Genomic DNA, 24888 nt, shown 5'->3' on the forward strand with positions numbered 1-24888 from the left:
TCATCGCGAGACAAAGAAATAATGCACCAATTTCGTCGCTTCTTTTTGCTAACATGCGTGTTTATAGAGTGGTGTACAAACTAAAGGGTTGGCTGCCCTGGCCCTTCAATCCAATCTTAATCCTAAGTTCGTATATTACATTAATTATTTTAAAAGGATATTTAAATATTATTATTTTCTCAACCTTTTGGCATTGATTTGTTTTTTGACATTTGATCACCAAACTAGCTAGTTACACTAATATTTACGACAACAATTTTTTACCCTATTTTAGAACTAGCGCCTTAATAGCTACAAGATCCGAGATAGTGCGCAATGGACCCTGAATTTCTTCTGGTGGGGTGTTCATAACCATCCACAGCAATTTGTTCTGGGATACAGTTTAAGACGGTGGGTTTTTGCGCACATTCAATCCAAATCCAATAGAATCCAATCCAAATCAGGTCAAAATCCTATTCAACTTCAATACAACTCCAAATTTAATCCGAATTCTTATCCAATCAATAAAGCATTCGATAATACATTTCAATCCAAACCAAATCCAATTCCAATCCTATTCAAAACCAAATGCGATCCAATCCAAATTCAACCCAAAAACTCAAATCCGATCCTAATTCAATCCAATTCAAATCTAATCCAATCCAAATCTAAACCAATTTCAATTCAAGTCCAATCCAGATCCAATAAAAATCCATTCCAAATCAAATCCATATCAAGTCAAAACCCAACCCTGATTCAATTCAATTTGCGCAGTTCGCCCAGACCGGTATGCCGTATTCGATCACGGGGAATATGAGTTGTTGTAGACAGCGTGCTTTTTTTGACGTGGAATTACGTCTTTCAGTAAGATAGGGAGGTCATTCCAAAGTTTCAAATTTGAGACCGTCACGAAAAGATGTCAGGAAGTACGAGCCAATAACTCAACCGTTTTTCAACGGAATCCGGAGATTTTGGTATGAATCGATCAGCAAACTCTCTAAGATTCTATCCAGCTTTACGCTCGGTAATGGCGGCTTTTCGTTGTGTAAAAATCAATCAGTCACTGTACTTTTTGACACTAGCTGGAGGAAAACTCACTGACGAAAAGGCCTTTTTTCCCTTCCCCTCATCCAGGAACGCCAGTGAGCTTTCCTCCAGCTAGTGTCAAACAGTACAGTGACCGATTGATTTTTACACAGCGACAAGCCGCCATTACCGAGCGTGGAAAGCTGGATACAACTAGTGTAAACAATCGATTCAATGCATTTAATTATTTAAAAAATTGATTTCCTCAGCCAATGTTAGAATTGCAGTTTAACAGTAAATTACCTACATTTCGGCTATTAGTCATTCGGCTTGAAAATGCATGAACTGTTGATGATCAAATTTCGTATCCTCTATCGCACTATACGTAATTCTACGTTCAATTTGCGGTCGTATCTTTGATACAACCCTCTACCTTTTTCAGTGACAAAGACGGCCGACGGTTGATCAACAGAACCAATAATTTGAGCAATACATTGCACGTCGTCACTGTTTACTCAGCCTTGCGTCCTGCGTCCAGCAGAGGTAGTCAGCTTCATTGGTCCTGTCTGTCAGGACATTTAGGCCTCGTTCACTCTGATCACTTTACCCTTGTAGACGAGAGACGCATTACATGCGAACAATGATGGAATACCGCTTTCTGGAGGTACTGGCATGTCGGAATTGAACAGGTAGAGTAGCAGGGGCTCGAGGATACTACCCTGAGGGACGCCTGTGGGTGGTGATGTCGTGCGTATTGTAACTCGTCTCGCTGATTGTGATCCGGAATATCCTGGCCGACAAATATGTGTACATGATTTTTACCAGGCAGCTGGGAATATTGTAGCGTTGAAGTTTGTACATCAGGCATTCATGTCAAACATGTTCGAATACGTTTTCAACAGCCAATAAGCCCATGGTGGAAGTTTTGAACATAAACTTGTTCTGAGGACGTTAGTTAGTGTACGGTTGATCTACCGCTTCGGAAACCAAACTGTTCCTCGAGCAAGATGTTATGATTGTCTGCGGATTGAAGTAGCCGAAGTAGTGCTCGAAAAACGTGACATGACCGATCATGTGTTTGAGTTCAAGGTTCAGAATGTTGTCGGGGCCTTCATGTTTTTCGATGTTTTGATATAGGCCGTCGATTCGTCAGCTTAGATTTCCAACACTTCCGAGAAGTCGTTGGGAGCCAGATGGATGCCTGGTGCTGCCTGCTTGTGATATTTCGCAAACGAATCAAATCTTTGTTGAATATGCCAAGAGTAAAGACCTGTTCGAAATTGGTTTGGCAACTGCGTAGTAATTGCGAGAAAATTGCTACCAGGTTTCCACGATTCGCACGTTGTGGTATGGGTCAACAATCTCTATCTTATAACACTTTTCAGTTGGGTGAGAATAGACACACTTGTTGCAGCCACTCTTTACATCAAGCTAGAGACAGCTAGAAAAAGACGCCATTAGGGCTATAATTTTAGAAATTCGGCGAATAAATATGCAAAAAAAACGTTACCTAACCAAGGAGTAAGAAATCATTTCACGAAGCACATTGCGACATTATGAACCTAATCCCTTTACGTGACTTTTATAGTCAAACACTACGACAGCTTCAATTAGATACAATCAATAGTATGTTGTGAGTTCTATGTAGAAGGACGGACTTTTACTGTGGACGTAGATTGACTTGGTTCTGACGTACGTGTGTCGGTCAGTGATTTTATGCTGACGAAGCGACGTCATTCGTACAATCGATTTCAGTATTTGGCTAATAACGGTGCCTGGTACGCCCTTCGGGCAGTCAACAGTAGGGTAAGACGGTATATATTTGTAAAACCATCATACTATGCGAATGTGGAAGTATTTTTGTATTACATAATAAGAATAAATAATAGCAATATACCAAAAGTTACGGTTTGATGTAACTTTCAATGTTTGGTTGCTCAACATTCTGGAGAGATAGCATACTTTCTGCAAAACTTGCACTGGAACACTCAGATGGGCAACAAAATAACTTTTCTCAGTGGTTATAATGATATGAAATTGCTTTCATCTTCAAAAATGTAACGTTTTCCGAAAATATGTTTCACTGGTAGAAACGCCCTAGTGTAGGCAGGACGATACCTATGCCCTTACCAACTGCACACAAGCGCGGCGAGCCCAGCATTAGTTGCTTCCAACTTATATGGAAACTATTGAATTGCAGTACAAACCTGCTTAAATGGACTTATGTTCAACAGTCTAAGGCGAATTAAGTAACTCCATTTAATTCCACCAATTATTTCGATATCTTTGCAGATACGTATTTCAACCACACAGTTGTAAGTATCTGCAAAGATATCGAAATAATTGGTGGAATTAAATGGAGGTACTTGATTCGTCTTAGACGGTTGAATACATTCCACTAAAAAGAGCTTAAAATATTTTTTCTGGACTTATGTTGTTTTTTTATAATGGGATTTTTTTTTTGTTCGGGATGAACCACTGCGTCCATTTCATTGAACTTTTGTAGTATACACGGCCGTGTCATTTGTTTAGTGCATGTCTTTCTGCTCCATTTCTATTGAGAAGAAATGAAGTAGTCATTTTTTATTCATGTATTTCTCAAGCTTAGTGTAAGGGCTCTTTAAATTAAGGTACCGCTATTTATACCCTTCGAAAAATGGCTTATACCAACTCTCAAAGGTGCGCCCCTCAAACAGTTTCGGCTCAACAATAAGTGGGATAATACTGATTTTGATCATGCATCGGTACTGAAGTTCAAACGTATTTTTGCTTCTTCTTATGAGTTCCGAATTCATTTTTGTACAAATATCAGATTTCATTGCATTTGGCATTTCGGAATCTCGTCTTTATACAGAGCTCTAATCAGTCAGACTCTGACTGGGTTCAGCAGATCCACCAAAATTCGTATCCGCTTCTTTCCTAATTAATCAGCGCTCTGGAGCTTGGAAATTCATGTCGTTGGCTTCGAAAACCAGCCTACGGTTGAGTTACGTTTTACAATTTACTCCATCCAAAAGGAGCAAAAAATGGGTCATCTAAAAGCAAATTATAGTCGTTCCATACTCTTCCGACCATCACTCATAAGTATTAACAAGAATAGTCAGAACTAGAGCACAGTGTAGTAGATCTTACTCCGTAATGCAACACGAAGAGTGTCTACCCAGCATTACAGGCTCCGTAAACTGCCTGGTTAATTGTTTCACCCCCCAGGCCATTCATCCCCTCAGCACGGGTCGCCTGACACCTTGGGATTCGGGGTTAGGGACGTCATATTGTCAGCTTCAGTGTTGTACCGAGCCTGGCGATATGACCGGATTTACACCGTTACGCACTACTTCAGAGTATCCATATCCCAGCGTAACGGGAATATTATGGGATAGATGAAATACTAATGAAGGGCTATGAAACGTCTTTGGTTGAGGTGGGGCGTTTTGCTCAAGCATTTTTTCACGACTTTCACGACAAAAAAGCTTTATTATGTGTTCTCTGTAATATTTTAATATGACTACTAACTCACAGGAAATAAATTTGCGACTTTTTGGACTACCAAATAACACAAAGTTCGCATACATTGCGTTGAAAGGTTAAAAGTTTGTATTATTGTCTTTATTAGGGAGACTTTCAGCCCGAGGGTGGCTCGTCTCCGAAGTTAAAAGTTGTCATAGGTATTGCCTTATAGCATCAGTATTGCCTTAGGGGGTGCATATTACCCTACATACAATGTGGTGCGAAGGAGGCGCATAGTACCTCATGTTAGCCTACGTGATAGTGACTTGCGCGAGGAACGCGAAGCGAACACTGTCCGGAAGTGCGATGGAAGCAAACGGTGCCTCGTCGATGCGAAGGAGACTTGCGCGGTCGAAGTGAAGTGAACGTTTTCCGGAAGTGCAAAGGAGGCGCACGGTACATCTCGAGACGGTAGAATGCAAGGTAGAATGTTTTCTCCAGCGTGAAGGAGACGCGTGGTGTTTTTCGTAAGTTGCGAAAGTAACTTGTGCGATGGTAGTAATCCGAGCTTTCCGTTGTGCACGAATTTAAAATACTTGACGGATTCTAGCCAGAATGTGATGAAAAAAAAGCAGAACAAATTACCATTGATTTGAATGAAACTAGGTACATGTTTTCAGTTGGTATTTCGCTAATGTTAAGGTCATTATCTTTCAAGAATGACTTTTGAGAAGGACCTAAGTGCTTTCAGTAACATTTTTTTTGAAAAATCGTAACTCCAAAATCATTTCAGATAAAAAAACTTTTAGGAGTTTGTAAAAAAAAATACTGAAAAACAAAATCAAAACTGGCATTAAAACTCAAATAAAAAAAAATGTTTTGCTATTTTTTAATAAGATTGATAAATACTAGAAAAAATCGAACACGGTGCGTTATCTCAAACACGTTCGCTGTTACGCTCCCATATGATTACTTTCTAGAGCAGCTGTATTTGCAAGGCGTCATGGAGATGCACCGTATGACCATATGCAGCAAAAGAATCCGGGAAGTAAGTTCGTAAACACGCCTAATATCATCTTGGCTCTGGCAGGTACAGTGGTCCTGGACTTCGACTTCGATCAGACGAGAGTACGGTCAAAGAACTACGACTCCAATCCAATGAGGTGCTACCACTAGTGAAAATGTGGGCATACGTTGCGCACACGTACAGCTGTATGGCAATTGGTTCAAGAAGTACCATACCGACAACACGATGAGCATCAACGACGCGACGAATGTCCAAACTACCCGTCTCCTATGCTCCAACCAAGCATACTGATTTTTTTTTTTTTTTTGCAAAAGCAATACCCACTCATCATCCAGCAGAACTTGCCGGGCCTATGTAAAAGCTCAGCGAGATTTGGTCCGGTGCTAGCAAGGAAGGCTTATACGCTAAGGCAAGGATTGAGGTTATCAAAAAGAGCCTTGCAAGGCTGGAGGAGGAAAATCAACGAAGGAAATCGGAATTCACAATCGGATCGGTGCCTTCCAAATAGGCCAAACATAAAGGCATAAGACGTATTGTTCTATTTCATAAAATTCCACCAATTAAATATATATCGTCCTCAATTGTAAGGCCGTCTTCATTGATGAAATTGAATGGAATAGAACTAAATTCGCTCACTCGTCGTCTTAGGGCAGTGAATATCGGTATAAGCACGGTGCTTATAACAGGATTTACTCACTTCGCCAGTACATGCGATATTTTTCAGTGCAAAACGTTAACAAACTATTGCTTCTCAAGGTAAAACTATGCCAAAATGCACCAAGAGGCTTTTTGATTGGCGTGTAATATTTTGTTCGTACAAGAAAAACGGAAATCATTTCAAATCAATTCCCAGGTACATTTGTTGTAGGGTATCCTCAGTTATGAGTTATCATGCGCCGTTCCTGCTACACATCAGCCGTTTCTGCTGCACATCAGCTAGTCAAAACATCCAGCCGATGCCCGCATTCCTTTGACCGGTATCGCACACAGTTTTTATTTCAATTTAAAACACAAACAAAATTGTCAATTATAAATAGAGAAATCAACAATAAATCGCAAGCAGTTCGATTATAACCATCATAGCGTGTAGTCGTTTTAATTTTAATTGTAGTTTTAGTTTTAATTTTTAAAAACTCTTTTGCGCATGCAAAAAGTTTAACTGGCGCCCGAATAGGGACCAGCGCGAGTAATTTATTGTGTCGCGAGTGATAAAACATCGGGAACAATTTAAACTTCGACTTGACCGCCGCATCAGCAGCAGCCGTGAGGAAAGGCCCCCTAGTCACCAGCAGGAAAAACGGGATTTTTTCCGCCTACACTGGGAGAGTTGGAGAGATTATTGTAACGCATTTATTAATGCGGAATTCAGGAAAAACTACACAAAATTAAAAAGCGACACTCCCATCTTTTCACAACACCCACAGTATCAGCAACAAAAAATACCACCAAAAATACCACCCAGCATACCAACTACATTCACACCACAATATTTTCAACCACTACCTTCACAACACTTGATTAGACAAATTTCGAGACCACAATATAATCCATTCCTTCCAAGGCTTCAATATAATCCAAACCCACAATATAATCCATATATTCATAATCGACATGTGGTAAATGCAGCCCCACAACCAGTTGTCCCCAAAAATCCACAATATAATCCATATGTTTATAACAGACAAGTTGTAAATCCTTCCGCGCAACCATTCGTTCCCAATAATATTAAGCCTGAGCCAATTGATACTGATGTATCTATGAGAACGGTAAACTATATAAACCGGCCTTTAATACATAATAGGAATCCGAAACAATTCCATATTGAAACAGAATGCGATGATATTGATACGCAACAATACTTTGAAAATTTACCTTATACATCGCACGAAGAATGTCCAGCAGGACCTTCATTCGAAAGATATGCTGAAAATTTGGAGTACCAGTATCCTCAAGAATTAGAAGAACATAACGAAGAACCAGAATTAATTTTCTCAGAATAAAGTCTACCTTACCCTATCTTCTATTCTATGGTAATCGAAGTGATCCTTTAAAAATATTAGTCGACACTGGATCGAATAAAATTTTATTCATCCGAAATTCGCAAGAATTTCACATCCAGTAAATAAACCTTTCAATGTTTCTTCAGTTGGAGGAAATATTCAAATTCAAACTTATTCCCAAGCAAAACTTTTTAGGCCATATTCTGACGTAAATGTGAAATTGTATCACATGGACAAGTTGCGATCATTCGACGCAATTATCGGCCATGATACATTAAAAGAAATGGAAGCAATTATTGATACCAAGGAAAATGTGTTGATAATCAATAAAAATGTTATACCTTTATTAGCGCATCGATTACAGGAGGTAAATCAAATTCGCATCCGAGATGAACATTTGCAACAAGACGAAAAGGACAAGGTACATAATTTGTTAAACCAATACAAAGATTTATTTCAACCACCTGATGAGAAGTTAACTTTTACCACAAAAAATACGTGCAGATATACGTACCACTGATAATGAACCTATTTATTCAAAAATCATATCCTTACCCGCAAGCCTTTAAAAATGAAGTAAACAATCAAATTGAAAAAATGTTACGCGATGGAATTATACGACCATCTAGATCTCCGTATAATTCTCCCGTGTGGATTGTTCCAAAAAACAAGATGCCTCATGTCAGAAAAAATACCGACTTGTTATTGATTACCGAAAATTGAATCAAAAACAATAAGTGACAGGTATCCGATACCTGATACCTCTACAATTCTAGCAAATTTGGGAAAGATGAAATATTTCACAACCATTGACCTTGCATCTGGTTTTCACCAGATTCCTTTGAATAATAATGATATAGAGAAAACAGCTTTTTCGGTAAACAATGGAAAGTATGAATTCGTTCGTTTACCCTTTGGTTTAAAAAATGCTCCTGCCATCTTTCAACGAGTTATGGATGATGTTCTCCATGAGCATATTGGAAAAATATGTTATGTCTATATAGATGACATTATCATATTTGGTGAAACTTTAGATGAGCAAATAAAAACTTAAAAATAATATTGGAAACATTACGCACAGCTAATTTTAAAATTCAACCAGATAAATCTGAATGGTTAAAATCTGAAGTTGAATTTCTTGGATTTATTGTATCCCAAAAGGATTAAAACCAAATCCAAAGAAAATTGAAAGTATTCAAAGATATCCAGAACCCACTAATTTAAAAGAATTGCGTGCGTTCCTTGGACTATCTGGATATTATAGAAGATTTGTTAAAACTATGCCAAAATTGCAAAACCTTTAACAAAATTTCTAAAAGGAGAAAACGGTCATAAGCAAGTTTCGAAGAATGAATCCAGAAATTTTAAAATTGAATTAGATCAGGATGGAAAAAAGCTTAAATTATTAAAAGATATTTTATCCTCAGAAGATGTATTAGCATTTCCTGATTTCCAAAAACCATTTTTACTAACCACTGATGCTTCTAATAAAGCAATTGGTGCCGTATTGTCACAAATTTTTTTCATGATGGAGAAAGACCCATCACTTTCATTTCAAAAACTCTTTCAAGTACCGAAGAGAATTATGCAACTAACGAAAAAGAGATGCTTGCTATAGTTTGGGCACTGCATACTCTCAGAAATTTTATATATGGTCACAAAATTTTAATTTACACAGACCATCAACCGTTAACTTTCACAATTTCGCCAAAAAATAATAATGCAAAATTAAAAAGATGGAAAGCTTTTATTGAAGAGCATGACCATAAAATTTTTTACAAACCAGGCAAAGCTAACGTTGTAGCTGATGCTTTGTCTCGGGTACAAATAAATTCTTTAACTGCAACCCAGCATTCATCTGATGAAGATGATAGCTCTTTCATTCCTTCAACGGAAGCCCCTATTAATGTTTTCAAAAATCAACTACTGTTCAAAATTGGGAATCGGTCGAGTTATGGCTTAGTAGTTCCTTTCGAAAATTATAAAGACACATTTTATCGAAACCCGATTCACAAACGAATTTCTAATAAATACATTGAAAAAATTTCTAAATCCGAACGTCCTTAATGGAATTTTTACTACTGAACCAATAATGGCAACTATTCAAGAAATTTATAGGCAAAATTTTAATCCAAGAACTATTAAAGTTAGATTTTCGCAAAAAAAGGTTCAAGATATCAATACTGAAGAAAGACAACTTGAAGAAATCAAAAAAATTCATCAGTTCGCCCACAGAAATGACGTAGAAAATACAGAGCAACTTCTAAAAGATTTTTATTTCCCTAAAATGGCAAAGAAAGTAAAAGAATTTGTAAAAACTTGTGAGGTTTGCAAAACAGAAAAATACCAACGTAACCCCAGAAGTTTGTACCATTTAAAACCCCAATACCCCAGCAACCTGGAGAAATAATTCATGTTGATATATTTGTTTACAATATAGATAATTTATTTCTAACAACCATTGATAAATTTTCCAAGTTCTTAAAATATAGAGCAATCGACTCTAAATCCCTTCTAGATGTAGAAGATGCCTTATTTGACCTAATTTATGAATGGAGTATACCAAATGGATGGTAATAATGGATAATGAAAGTACTTTTAATTCAAATGTTATAGAGCAAAGATTACGAAACTTGAATATTCAAATTTTTAAAACCCCTGTTCACAGATCAGAGACAAATGGTCAAATCGAAAGATGCCATTCAACTTTAGGAGAAATTTCAAGATGCATAAAAAAAGATTTTCCAAACATGGATGTTGCTGAATTAATGAGATCAACTGTGTATAAATATAATCATTCAATCCATAGTTTTGTAAAAACACTCCTAATAATATTTACATTGGAGAAATTAATAAAAATTTAGATGCAAATGAAATTAATAAAAGAAAACAAAAAGCCATGAAAAGTTATTCAGATGTACGACAAAAGAACGAAAAATTCCCGAAGAAACTTATCCAACTTTTGAACCAGGATCTGATGCATTTGAAAAAACACATGATATCTCAAAGCGAAAAAGTAAATATAAAAAGATCAAAGTTAAAGAGGATTATAGTACTTATAATATTGACATCAATAAACGCAAAATTCACAAAATGAATTTAAGAAAAACTAATGTTTGTTCAATACTTTATTGTTTCAGAATTTTGATGTGTACTGCAATTCCTATGCAAGGACAAATACAAATACATGATTTAAATAAAACCCAATAGCCATAATACCTCTAGGGAAAGCAAAAATTAAAATGGATACGTGAGAATAATACAACCCATTAATTTATCACAACTACATGACATAATTGTAAAATTTGACGAATTGAAAAATAATGTATACAATAATCAGCTTTACAAATTATTGGAAAATAGAAACAATCTGTTGTATCAAACCTTTTTGAAAATTATACCATCGTTCAGTCGAGTGAAACGTTGGGACACAATTGGAACGATTTTAAAATGGATTGCTGGAACACCCGATGCCGAGGATCTCCACATCATCAACAAAACCATGAATGCCCTAATTGACAATAACAATCAGCAAACCTACATCAATGAAAATATCAACTACCGAATTAAACATCTAAATCAAGCCGTCAACGAATTAGTAGACTTGGATTTCAAATCAACACAACAACATGCAATTGAAATCAACCTCCTCACAATTTTGCTAAATCTTAACGCCGCTCAACATCAACTAGAAGTGCTAGAAGATGCTATTTTACTTGCAAAAATGGAATCCCTAGTAGTCAACTCTTAACTATGAAGGACTACTTAAGAATTAAACAGTTCCTCGAACACCAAAATATCCACGTAAAATCCTTTGAAGACTTATTAAGTAAATCAAGTACACAGGTCGCAATGAATAATACACACGTTATGTACATGTTAAAAGTTCCACAGTTCTCAAGTGAAATCTACAGTTATGAGTATGTTAGTCCACTCATTTTAAATGGAAGTCGAATCCACATCAAGTCGAACTATCTTATCAACAATAATTCACACATCTTCGAATCCTCACAACCATGCCAAGAGGACTCAGAAAATTTTATATGTGAATCCGAAATGCTACAACCAACAACTCCTTGTATTTTTAATTTGGTCTAATTACATCATGCAATTTGCACATACGAAAAGGTCTATTCAACTGGAATCATCAAGCGAATAAATGACGCTACTATCCTTTTAAACAACGTAAACACAACATTACAATCCAACTGTAGTAAATTGAATCAACGCTTAGAAGGATCATACTTAATCCATTTTGAAAAATGTGAAGTAAGCATTGATAACGACAGCTATACGAATCTCATCATACAAACCCCAAAATTATCCTTCAGACCTACAACCGGAATACTAGCCCATGCCGAAAACCTAATGGATATTCCACCACACGAATATTTGGCAAATCTTACATTAAAGCACAGATCAGTGCTCAAGCACATGTACTTGACTAATAATAATTCTTTACAGTGGAAACTTCACGTTTTTGGAGCAATAAGTTTTTCAACTCTATTCCTAATAACAGCCGCTTTTACAATCTACTTCATCATCACCAAGAAACAATCTAGGATTCCAAAAATAGAAATCAACCTACAGGATCAAATGAAAGCATCTGCACCAGAAGAAAACCCAACGAAATCCCCATATTCGGATATCACCAATGAAAGACTTCAAGTTATCAATAATTATCTTAACATGCCAACAGCCAATCGTCCGATAAGACTTTGAGGGCAAAGTCATTTTAGGAAGGGAGGAGTTATCATGCGCCGTTCCTGCTACACATCAGCCGTTTCTGCTGCACATCAGCTAGTCAAAACATCCAGCCGATGCCCGCATTCCTTTGACCGGTATCGCACACAGTTCTTATTTCAATTTAAAACACAAACAAAATTGTCAATTATAAATAGAGAAATCAACAATAAATCGCAAGCAGTTCGATTATAACCATCATAGCGTGTAGTCGTTTTAATTTTAATTGTAGTTTTAGTTTTAATTTTTAAAAACTCTTTTGCGCATGCAAAAAGTTTAACTTATGGGATTGAGGGATATCCGGTACGATTTACAATCAATTATATCTGCGAAACGAAAGACTAGACAGAAAAATGGTTTTTTTTTTGTTGGCACTTGGTGCAATTTGGCAGATCCTGGCCATGTTTGAGTTCTTAAAGAATCCCTCAATACATCTTTACTAGCACCGTGTAATCAATTATCGAAAAGCTCCTTTCAAAGGTCCCTTCCCGGTCATTGCACATCGTGAGCAACTGAAGCAGCATTTTTCCAAGCGGCATTTACAGTGACGGAACACGTCAACATTGGGATATCCAAGTTTTTACTTTTTCACACACATGTCATTCCGACCCATGCACGGTGGTTAGAATCATATTTTTAGCGCGTTTATTTAATAGTACCTTTATTATCAGATTTAGCGTAATGGCGTCTTCGAGACATTTTATCAGTTAATAAATCTGCTTTTTTGAAGGTATTCAGCCTTATGATCAATCCCCCTAAAAGTGAGATGAAAAATTTATTTTTTCCACTTTACAACATGCAAGGTATATGTCTTCGCGAGAGTTGTAGCAAAAGTTCTCCTGAAAAACTTTGTCGAAGACACCGTAATTTCATTACTTTTGGAGATTTATTCCTTTTTATGCCAAGAAGCTTAGAACTTGTTCGTCGTATAAGCATACAAGCATATGGAGACGCATGGTGCATTGGTTCATCACCTCCCTGTGATGGGAGATTGATTTCAGCATTGCATAGTAGGGAACGGTTCTTGATGAAATATTCCTCACATTCGCTTACAACTCTGCAGTTCAGGTATTAAGTTAAAGTTCATTACTTGTACTTTGTTATGCGTATAAGATTGATAATAGCCACCGAACGGCGTATTTAAATATTTCCTAAAACTTTCTAGAACTTTCTAAAAAAATTGAAATACATAGAGATATGATATGATGAAAAAAAAATATTAAAGGGGTTATCAGCATAACGTGAAAAATCTCCCAAAAGTAACGGAATTACTAACTAACGTTTTCCAGGAGAACTTTTGTGTTGTGAAGTGGAAAAAATGAATTTTTCATCTCACTTTTAGGAGGATTGATCAGTAAACTGAATATCTCCACAGAAGCGCATTAACTTTCTAATACTAAACTTAACCTAATTTATACTAAGGGTACAAGGAGCTAATCGTTGCAATAGAAGATTGCAACGATTTTTGTCTAAAATTGGAAATTATTTTGTTGGACATTTGTTGCAATGTCTCAATATTAGAAATTCTATGAAGTTCATTGGTACTATACCACGGAGGTAACTTCAGAATCATTTTCAAAATTTTATTTTGAATCCTCTGAAGTGCCTTCTTTCTGGTATTGCAGCAACTAGTCCATATTGGCACAGCATACAACATGGCTGGTCTAAAATTTGTTTGTAAATCAAAAGTTTGTTCTTAAGACAAAGTTTTGATTTTCTGTTTATAAGTGGATATAGACACTTAATATATTTGTTACATTTGGCTTGAAGGCCTTCAATGTGATTTTTAAAAGTTAATTTTTGATCTAGCAGAAGTCCTAAATATCTAGCTTCGCTAGACCAATTAATTGGAACCCCATTCATAGTGACAATATGTCTGCTAGAAGGTTTCAAATAAGAAGCTCTCGGCTTATGTGGGAAAATTATAAGCTGAGTTTTGGAAGCATTCGGGGAAATTTTCCATTTTTGCAAGTAAGTGGAGAAAATATCCAAACTTTTTTGCAATCTACTACAGATGACACGAAGGCTTCGCCCTTTGGCTGAGAGACCTGTGTCATCTGCAAACAAAGATTTTTGACACCCTGGTGGTAAATCAGGTAAGTCAGAAGTAAAAATGTTATACAATATGGGCCCCAGTATGCTGCCTTGGGGAACACCAGCTCTAACAGGTAATCTATCAGATTTAGAATTCTGATAGTTTACCTGCAGTGAGCGATCTGATAAATAATTTTGGATCAGTTTAATAATGTACAGAGGAAAATTAAAATTCATCAATTTTACAATCAAACCTTCATGCCAAACACTATCAAATGCTTTCTCTATATCAAGAAGAGCAACTCCAGTCGAATATCCTTCAGATTTGTTGAGCCGAATTAAGTTCGTAACTCTTAATAACTGATGAGTGGTTGAATGCCCATGGCGAAAACCAAATTGCTCATCAGCAAAAATAGAATTGTCATTAATATGAACCATCATTCTATTTAACAAAATCTTTTCAAACAGTTTGCTTATTGAAGAAAGCAAACTGATTGGGCGATAACTAGAAGCCTCAGCTGGATTTTTGTCCGGCTTCAAAATTGGAACAACTTTGGCGTTTTTCCATTTATCTGGGAAGTATGCCAATTGAAAACATTTGTTAAATAAATTAACCAAAAAGGATAAAGAGCTCTCAGGAAGTTTTTTGATAAGTATGTAGAAAATATCATCATCACCCGGGGCTTTCATATTTTTAAATTTTCTAGTAATAGATCTCACTTCATCCAAATTAGTTCCCAACGAAGGGTCAAAAACATTATCTTGGTTGAGAATGTCTTCGAAGCTTCGTGTAACCTGATCCTCAATTGGACTAGTGAGACCTAGACTAAAATTATGTGCACTCTCGAACTGCTGAGCAAGTTTTTGAGCTTTTTCGCCATTTGTTAATAAAATTTTATTTCCCTCTTTAAGCGCTGGAATTGGCTTTTGAGGTTTTTAAGAATTTTCGTTAATTTCCAAAAGGGTTTCGAACTGGGATCCAACTTCGAGACATTATTCTCAAAGTTGGTATTTCTCAGAATAGCGAAACGTTTTTTAATTTCATTTTGCAAATCTCGCCAAATAACTTTTAAAGTGGGATCGCGAGTTCTTTGGTATTGCCTTCGCCTCACATTTTTAAGACGGATCAGTAGCTGAAGATCGTCGTCAATGATAATGGAGTTGAATTTAATTTCACATTTAGGAATTGCAATGCCTCTGGCTTCGACAACTAAATTTGTCAAAGATACGAGAGCATTATCAATATCACTTTTGGTATCGAGAGGAATATTAACATCAAAATTCCTATCGATATACGTTTTATATAAATCCCAATCAGCTCTATGATAATTAAAAGTAGAGCTGATTGGATTATAAATGGCTTCTTGTGAGATTTCAAATGTCACAGGAAGGTGATCAGAGTCAAAGTCAGCATGAGTTACCAATTGGCCACACAGCTGACTTGAATCCGTTAAAACTAAATCAATTGTAGAAGGATTTCGACTGGAAGAAAAACAAGTTGGTCCATTGGGATATTGAATAGTATAATATCCCGCAGAACAATCTTCAAATAAAATTTTACCATTGGAATTGCTTTGAGCATTATTCCATGAACGGTGTTTGGCATTGAAGTCACCAATTACGAAGAATTTAGATTTGTTGCGAGTCAGAATTTGAAGATCAGCTTTCAACAAATTCTTTTGCTGCCCATTGCATTGAAAAGGCAAGTAAGCTGCAATGAAGGAAAATTTTCCAAAATTTGTTTCAACAGAAACTCCCAAGGTTTCAAAAACTTTGGTTTCGAATGAAGAAAATAATTTATGTTTGATACGTCTATTAATGACAATGGCGACCCCACCACAGGCGCTGTCAAGACGATCATTTCTGTAGATAAAATAATTTGGATCTCTTTTAATGGAGAGTCCTGGTTTTAAATAGGTTTCTGTTATAATGGCAATATGCACATTATGAACTGTTAGGAAGTTGAATAATTCATCTTCCTTACCCTTTAGAGAGCGGGCATTCCAATTTAGAACTTTCACACAATTATTTGGATCCATTGAAACGGAGTCCGATAACAATTTTTTGTGTGTACTTTATACCAACCTGGACAGCTTCAGGAATGGTATTTGCTTTGAACATTGCATCAATCATGTGATGCAATTGTTCAGATAAAAAATCAAAATCGGAAGCAGTCATGCTACCTGAATCGGCAACATGACCATTATTTTCCGTTGGGACATGGGTATAAACCTCATTTTGAGAAGAGAAATTTTGTCTACCAGCAGCGATGTTTGCATACGTAGGTACATTGGAAAAATTGGAATTTACTGAAGTGCTTGCTACCCGTTGACGAGCGGCAAAATTTGTTTGTGAATTGTGGTGGGTATGAATTGCTCGACCGGTAACTGGTTTCGAAATTTGAGCGTTTGAAAAATTTCTACCCGTCGAATCTGGGATCCGATTGGAATTTCCCGTCATCAATTTTGAACGGGAATTCAAAACTTTTTTGCGTGAAGGGCATTCCCAGAAATTGGATTTATGATTACCCCCACAATTTGCGCACTTAAATTTATTGGAATCTTCTCTCACAGGACATGCGTCCTTGGCGTGAGAGGTTCCACCACAAATCATGCATTTAGCATCCATGTAGCAATGTTTGGTTCCGTGACCCCACTTTTGGCACTTACGGCACTGAGTGGGATTTTGGAAATTTCCCCCAGGCCTGCGGAAATGTTCCCATGTAACACGGACATGGGACATAATACAGGCCTTTTCCAAACTTTTCATATTATTTAGTTCACTTTTGTTAAAATGAACTAAATAAAATTCTTGAGAAATGCCCCTTTGGGAAGTACCAGAGTGGGATTTCTTTTTCATCTTAATTACTTGGACTGGTGAAAATCCAAGTAATTCAGAAATTTTAATCTCATCCAGTGATTTGTCATCACTGGGCAGACCTTTCAAGACGACTTTGAACAATCGCTCAGTTTTGTCGTCGTATGTGAAGAATTTATGGCGCTTCTCAGTTAAATACTGGAGAAGACGTTTGCGATCGTCAAAGGATCCCGGCAAAACGCGGCAGTCACCCTTCCTAGCAATCTGAAATGAAACCTTGATCCCCCGAAGGTTACTCAAGATTTCATTCCGAAAGCCAGAAAACTCGGCAATAGATACCACAATTGGCGGAATCCGTTGTTTCTTCGCATGAATCGAATCACCTGGGCTAGAGGTAGATTCGATTTCCTCAAATTCGTTATTAATCAAATCGAACTGATTGCTCAGTTCGATGGGAGAAGAAATAATGTCAACGTTAGATTTAGAAGGAATATCAGAAGTCTCCAGCTTCCTTCTATTTTTTCCGCGCTTGGGCAGGACGGTCTTGAAACCTTGTTTCTTTGAAGGAAGTGGAGAATTCAGAGACTCCCCCTTCCCCTTGTTTTTATTAATGCTCATTGCTGAGCGTGGAGACGTGACCTTCTAAGAGGTTTTTTCCCAGAACGGTGTCCCTGCAGGATTACCACCGCTTGTCGGAATTTTACTTCCGCAAACGGGTCCAACGTAAAACGAAGGCACGGGTCCTTGCAAAGATCATAACGGGATCAGTGGGTAGAAATAGCGCTAAAAGCACCGTTGAAATTAAAATAGCTTCGGGTAGTATTAAAAACTTCCTTCCGCAAAGAGAGAAAGAACCGCACAGCACGAAAGCACGATGCGGTCTCAACTTTCTAATAAAATGTCTCGATGTCTCGAACACGCTAAAAACACGAATTTAGCCACTGTGCCATGCTTCAAGACGAGTATCAGCAGCTAGAATTTCACTCTTGGCAACATCCTTCATCCGTCACCCGCTACTGTTTCTCATCGAACCAACTATATCGTATAGATGACGCTAAGCACATCTGCACAATAAATTATAAAAGCTGATATTCATAATCCTCATTCATCACCCAACCAGCGGATGGCAGATTTTAATACAGTTCTGCATAAGAACCTTACAGTAACTGTATAATAATTGGGCATATACAATCTCGGAAGATTTTAATTGAAATAAAATTGTTGTTAAAACAACAATTGAAATAATACAGATTTGTATTATTTCAATACAATATTTGTATAAAAAGCTTACAGAATTGTATATGCCCAGATTTTATACAATAATTGTCAGATTTGTTTTTTGGGTTTAGAAGATTTCCGGCCCGTCCGAGGTAAACTGTTTCGGCCAAAGATGGGCAGATTTTTTGACACCGCCGAACATAGATTATCATTGTGCTTTCCACACCACATACGAAATCAAGTATTTGATTGACATCAGAAGCACCCAGTTAATAACTGTGGAAAAACACATAGAAAACTAAGTTGAGAGTCAGCTATATAATATATAAATGCTGTAAGCCATAGAATAAGTAATGCTGAAAAAAGCCTAGAAGAAAAATAAGTTAACAGCTTAGAAGAATAAGAAATCAAAAGAAGTCTGGTCTTCTACATCAGCTGCCTAAGAAAATTTTCGGGTATTAGGAATTCATAAAGAGAACATTAAATTAGAAGGCGGCACTGTACCATTTAGGGTATAAATATTAAATACCCTAAGGTGATAAAAGATAAGAGACTAACTGAATTTTATATATTTCTTTTTCCATTTCTAAAGCATGGGCGATGATTAACGCTTTATGGCAGCCCCAAACACACGTGAAGCGATTGTCGCCGTCGCTTGGTGACTGCGGTTCTGTCGCCGTTGGTATGGAAGCGTAAACGGATCATTGCATGCAGCGGCCCATGGCTATAAAGTCGCGTCGTGTGTGTGTTTGGGAGAACCTTTAAAGAAAGATTCAACGAAGGCATAAGCATAATCAAATTGTATGCAAGAAATTATTAAAGGCAGTTGAATGCTTTAGACATGCAATAATTCTGTTCTATGCAATAATTTAGCTCTGTTCAATTTAGCCGTTGGATAACTTTTTTGTAGATCAAATTCTTAATCATTTAGAGTCGTCACTTAATGTTATGTTTTTATCGTTTTTAGAAAAAGCAAATACTTATTATAAAAAATAATTGATATTAAATGATAGATTCTTAAACAACTATATGTTTGTATTGATTGTGCTTATTTATTAAAACAGTATACCTAGCTAGTTTGTTCATATACTTCCTATGGTCGCATATTTGTAACAATCGACAAAAGTGGACAAAGGTAGGCATAGAAGCAATAGAAGAGTATGGTGATATGTATAAGTATGGAAATCTAAATGATTTTCTAAAAATTCCCAAAAATTACAATAAAACATTTCCTTAGTAGCAACATTTACATAGCTTAGAATTGAGTACAAATTGATTGCGTACATTTTTGTTCGGAACACAAGACACACCAGCGGAAACATTTTTCAGTGTTACAAAACAGGTACTCAGCAATTTTATTTTTTTATTTTTTTTTTTCAAACATTTCATTTGGTCAAACAACAATTTAAAAACTCAAAATCAAAATAAATGCTATCATATCAATTTAGTGACTCCACAGGGCTTGTATTCAAGTTAGCGTGTATAAAGTTTTCATTTTCTGTCCATCCATTTTTATTCTTATTTGTTTTAGTTTGTCTTCGTCACAGAAGTAGAAGCTATCAAAGTTTGTAGGAATCAGGGATGCCAGACATACAGACATGTCTGTATTTATACAGACATTTGGTCTTGCATACAGACATCATACAGATTACAGACATTATACAGACTTTTGATTAAAGTTACAGACTTTTACAGACATTCGGTTTTAAAAAACTTTGGGCTAGAAACAGAATCCTGTTGGGCTTTCAAACAAAATCGTTATGGGGATTTCGTACGAAATTCTATAAGATTTCCAAATGGTATCATTTTGAATTTGAGCGGAGCCTTTCAGGCTTTTGAACGGCATCCCTTTTGAGTTCCAAACAGAATCCTTTTAGAATTTCAAACGAAAAGATTCTTCGATTCCTTTCGGAAACCTAAAAAGATTGCATTCAGAAGTCCAAAATTAATCCAGTCATTCAAAAGCAAAAAAATACCATTAGGTTGCCCAAAAGATATCCGATCGTACGGATTTTCGATCAGAATTATGTGAACTTCCGAACGTAATCCTTCTGAGTTCACTTACGGAATCTATTCGATTTTCTTATCGGAATTCTTTTGAGTTTTTGAAAGTAATCACTCTGGGCTTCCCAAAGAAATCCTTTTGGACTTCCATACGGAATTTATGGGATTCTGAACAAAATCATTCTAGAATTAAGAACGGAATACTTTTGGTCTTCCGAACGGAATCTTTTGGATTTTCGATTAGTTGGGCTTCTGGGCTTCTGAATGGAATCTTTTTCTGCTTCTGGGCAAGAGATTCTGATTAGAATATTTATAGATTTCCTACCGAAGCTCTAACAGGATTTGTTTAGGAAGCGCGAAAGGAATCGATTCGAAAACCTAGAAGAGATCTTTCCATAAGCCAAAAAGAGCTCCGTTCAGAAAACTAAAAAAATAACGGTTTTTAAACCGAAAACAAGGCCTTTCTCTTTTTTCAGAGCGAAATTATTTAGGATTTTGGAAGAAATTCTTTTGGGCTTCCTAAACAGAATTCTTTTGGATTTCCGAACGAAACCTTGTTGGGAAAAATTTACGAAATTATTTTGGACTTTACTTTCAAACGGATTTGGGCTTCTGAATCTTGTTCTGAATGCATCTTTTCTGTTTCTGTAAAAGGGATATCCTTTTGGGATTCCAAAGCCTTAAAAGATTACGTTCGGAAGCCGAAACGGTTTTGTTCAAAAGCGCAAAAAGCGTTCAGCTCGGAAGCCCAAAAAAGTTCGAAAGACCAAAGGTTTACTCTGTTTGTGAGCCCAAAAGATGTCCGTTTCGTTATTTGGGTTTCTAAACGGATTTATTCCTTCTTTGCCTCTCCTCCGAACTGAACTCTTTTGAACTTCCCAACGGATTTTCAGTTAGAAAGTTGCGTATATATTATCAATTTATGCTAATGAACAACATACATATTGATAAGAACATTATTCAGAGCTTTGTAGCGGAATCTTCACTTAGCATAAGACAAGAAAGTATTATGTATCCCGTTTAATTTCACCACTTGATTGTAACTTTAGAGTAGTTTCCAAAAATACGTATTTCGACCTCAACTGCAACCTTACTTGACTTTAGTATATCATACTTGACGCGACTAAGTCCTACACCGACATTTTGATTCTTGAAACTTCGATATTCTACGTTATCAAAAGTGCATGATTTTTAAATAATTTTCTAATTCCTGTACCTTATGAATTCCATACAGACAAATACAGACATTTTGCCGAGATTAATACAGTCTTCTAAAAATTGTATCTGGCATCCCTGGCAGGAATACTTGCAGCTCGAGAGTATTAAAACGTTCTAAATCAACTAATTATACGAACAGCTAAATAATATTAATTCTGAAGTTAAGTATTCACATTCTTTGCTCTACTGTCATTGATAATGATTTGTATTTAAATTACAGGTCATAATGTAATCTATTGGAAAAAAATGGGACCAAAATCTAAGCTCAAGACAGAAACAACCTCAGAAAATTCACCGAAGAAAAAAGCAAGTCGTTCCCTCCGGCTGGAGAAACTACGCCAATACCAAGCCGATCGTATAATAGCGGAATCTCCGGAGCAACGAGCCGAACGTTTGCTTGCACTTAAACAATATCAACGAAACAGGATCCGCCAGGAATTGCCCGTCGAAAGGGAGGAACGACTTCAAAAGCTACGCGACGCTCAGAAACGTCGCCTGGAGAATGAGACGCCGGAACAGCGTGAGATCCGGCTCGCCACGCTGAGAGCAAACTATTACAAACGGCGGGGCAAGACTTCGAAACGGAAAAAGAAGAAGATAGCATCGAAAACAGACAATCTTGCGGAAAGTGAGGATAAGACAGAAACAAATAGCAAACCAAAACCTGGATTGAAAATTAAAATACTAAATTTAACAAAACGGGGGAAAGAAATAGTCGAATAATATTGTACCTAAGACAACTGGAAACACTGATATAAATGCATGCATAAATCATAAAAAACGAGTCAGAGACTTTCAATTTTTCAAAAACTTGTATCCCCGGAACCGCTTGTGCGACATATCTATTTTCCATATCTTATGTATAACTGAAAGATCTTTCAATTTAAAATGGAAAAATAAAGAATCTTTATCCTTTAAAAGAATCAAGGACAACAAGATTGGATACACTTTCAAAGTGCAATATAATAACGCTACTGTTTGTGTAAATTAACTTGATTAATGTAGATTAACAGCTAATGACACGAAATGTTTTACCTTCCACAAAAGCAAGAAAACTAGCACATGGAATTTGTGCATGCCAGCTGTTCTACTTTTGGAAAAAATGGAGCTGGTTAAAACCAAAAGAGAGATTTATTATAGTGTGTTATTTTATTGCATTTTGAAAGTTTATTCGAACGTATTGATCACGGTGTAGATCAAGATGAATACAGTACTAGGTGCGCTATCTGCCAAGTCTGTGGAAGAGAAGAAGGCGAGGGTGAAAAAATCATTTTCAGTACAAAACGAAAACAAACCGGCTGGCTACCCCATACTAAAATCCATATTGCATTATTCAGATTAAATCATGAAAAAAATGTTACTTAGGACCTTTTGAAAAGTTAATCGAGAAATCTTAACTTCCCTAAGTGATACAGATTTTTCGGAGGGACACTTGATGACCTCTCGGGATTCACTCCTAGTCACTTTACGGCACTGAATTTTTTCTTAGAAAGAAAAAAAGTAAGGTCCACCGGGGTAAGTTCAAACGGAAGCTGTACTTTAGATCGTAAATGATCGAATGCTCTGATTATTTTTTTCATCAAACTACTTCCCTAAATGCACATTCTGACTGTCATTCCAGGAAGATTGCAATTACTAAAATCGCTCCATGCCGTTGTTTACTTTCTGTCCTTTGCAAAATCCAAACAAACTTTTTGGTGTGCCAATAAAATAGGTCTCAAAATACTATTTGGAAAAGTTTTTTCATCAAATTTTCACGGTGGGTAATCATTCAATGCTAAATAAGCATAATGATTATTTTCCCATTAGTCCGTCAGAGTACTCTTCAGAGTTGACAAAGGAATTGGTCACACAACAAACTTGGGCAGTGGCTATTTTCAATAATTCCTCAAGTTTCTGGGCGAGCGTGGTTCAGAGGTGGAGACTTAAGTCGAGGCTTCATTCGCGTGATGTCGAGACTTATGTCCAATCACTATTCATTAAACGCACATCTGTACATAATAAACCTTGTCGATAGCAATGTATGTAGGTGCGGAGCCGGTTATGATGACATGGATCAAGTAGTTTGGTTCTGCTCGGAAAATGACGCCTCCGGAGAGCAATTATTGGATACCCTTGTAGCCCGAGGTAATCAACCCGTCAGGGAAGTTCGAGGTGTTTTGGGAGATCGTGATGTGGTCTATATGCAGGCCATTTATAGTTTTCTTTGTGCTTCTGACATCAAAATCTAATACATAATTTGTTTTTTTTTTGTATCTTCAAAGTTTTTTTTGTGTTCAGTCTCTGCTTTCTGTTCCGTAGAGTACCATACACACCAAATCCTTAAAAAGTTTTTCAGCAAACTTCTTTACTGGGAAAAATCAGCAATTATGAAGTTTACTGAAAATCAGCATATTTTACTGATCGATCAGCTTTTTCTATTGACCGACTCTTAACTGTCAAACTTTAGAAAAAAGTAGCCATTTTTAGTAATGCTTTTCATTATGCTGTGTGATAAGATGTGAAACTCTTTTTTCTCCCAGCACGAACTCTTATTCCTGTAAGTATTACATAACCATTACTTATTAACCAATGATCTGTACCACATACTGGAGAACAGTCACGTGATAAATTTAAATCTTTTTCAGTAAATCAGAGGGCAGTAAATCGTTGGGCAATCCTGGACATTCCTATCCAGCTCATATTCACTATACATTCTTTTGAAATGTATAAATAATGTTTAAATAAATTTGTATGAGGTAAATAAATAAAAAAAGAAACCTTCAAAAAATATGTTCATCTCTTTATTAATTATTGAGGAGCTAAAAGCTTATTATAGCAGCAGTTGGATATATTTTGCTGAATTATTTCAGAAAGCTGCTGTCAAATTCCATAGTTGTCGAATCTACTGAGATTTCAGCGAACTATTTGGATTTGTTGATGATTCAGCAAATAATTGTCAAATGCTTTGTCACTTCACTGAAATTTTCAGTAACTTTTTTTTGCTGAAATGATTGCTGATCATTCAGCTCGGCAAAATTCAGCAAAATTATGCTGAATTTCGGCGAAAAAAATTTGGTGTGTAGAAACCTCGCAGTTAATAACTGTGGAAGTGCTGAATGAACACTAAGCAGCGAGGCGGCAATGTCCCAGTATGGGATGTAATTCCAATAAGAAGAAGAATCATGGCTTGTTTCCTTTTGAATATTGGGCTAATCGGCCTATGTGCCATGTTCAAACATTGTCTGCAGCCTGATTTCGTCTACACCCGATTTTATGACAGTTTTAATATGATTTATTCACGATCCAAATTTGCCACATTTGTTTGTACATAATAATACTCAGAAATAATACAAAAACAACAAATAATTTTCATCGTCTGTTGCTTATTATGAA

At 36.5% G+C, this 24888-nt stretch overlaps 2 protein-coding genes across 4 annotated transcripts in view; one reads left to right on the top strand and one right to left on the bottom strand.

Moving 5' to 3' along the window:
* The window catches only part of LOC134213220 (annulin-like), an 89136-nt gene that overhangs the window by 46932 nt on the left and 17316 nt on the right, over positions 1-24888 (bottom strand). The gene's annotated exons all lie outside the window — the stretch shown is intronic.
* LOC134217456 (eukaryotic translation initiation factor 3 subunit A-like) lies at positions 21617-22297 on the top strand. The gene has a single exon (XM_062696221.1). The coding sequence runs from the start codon at positions 21760-21762 to the stop codon at positions 22234-22236; it is 477 nt and encodes a 158-aa protein (XP_062552205.1). The 5' UTR covers positions 21617-21759; the 3' UTR covers positions 22237-22297.

This window comes from Armigeres subalbatus, chromosome 2, assembly GCF_024139115.2.
Source record: "Armigeres subalbatus isolate Guangzhou_Male chromosome 2, GZ_Asu_2, whole genome shotgun sequence".
NCBI lineage: Eukaryota > Metazoa > Arthropoda > Insecta > Diptera > Culicidae > Armigeres > Armigeres subalbatus.

What these genes read in the sequence shown, in the direction of transcription:
- LOC134217456 (XM_062696221.1), top strand. Translation starts at nt 21,760, where the DNA reads ATGGGACCAAAATCTAAGCTCAAGACAGAAACAACCTCAGAAAATTCA.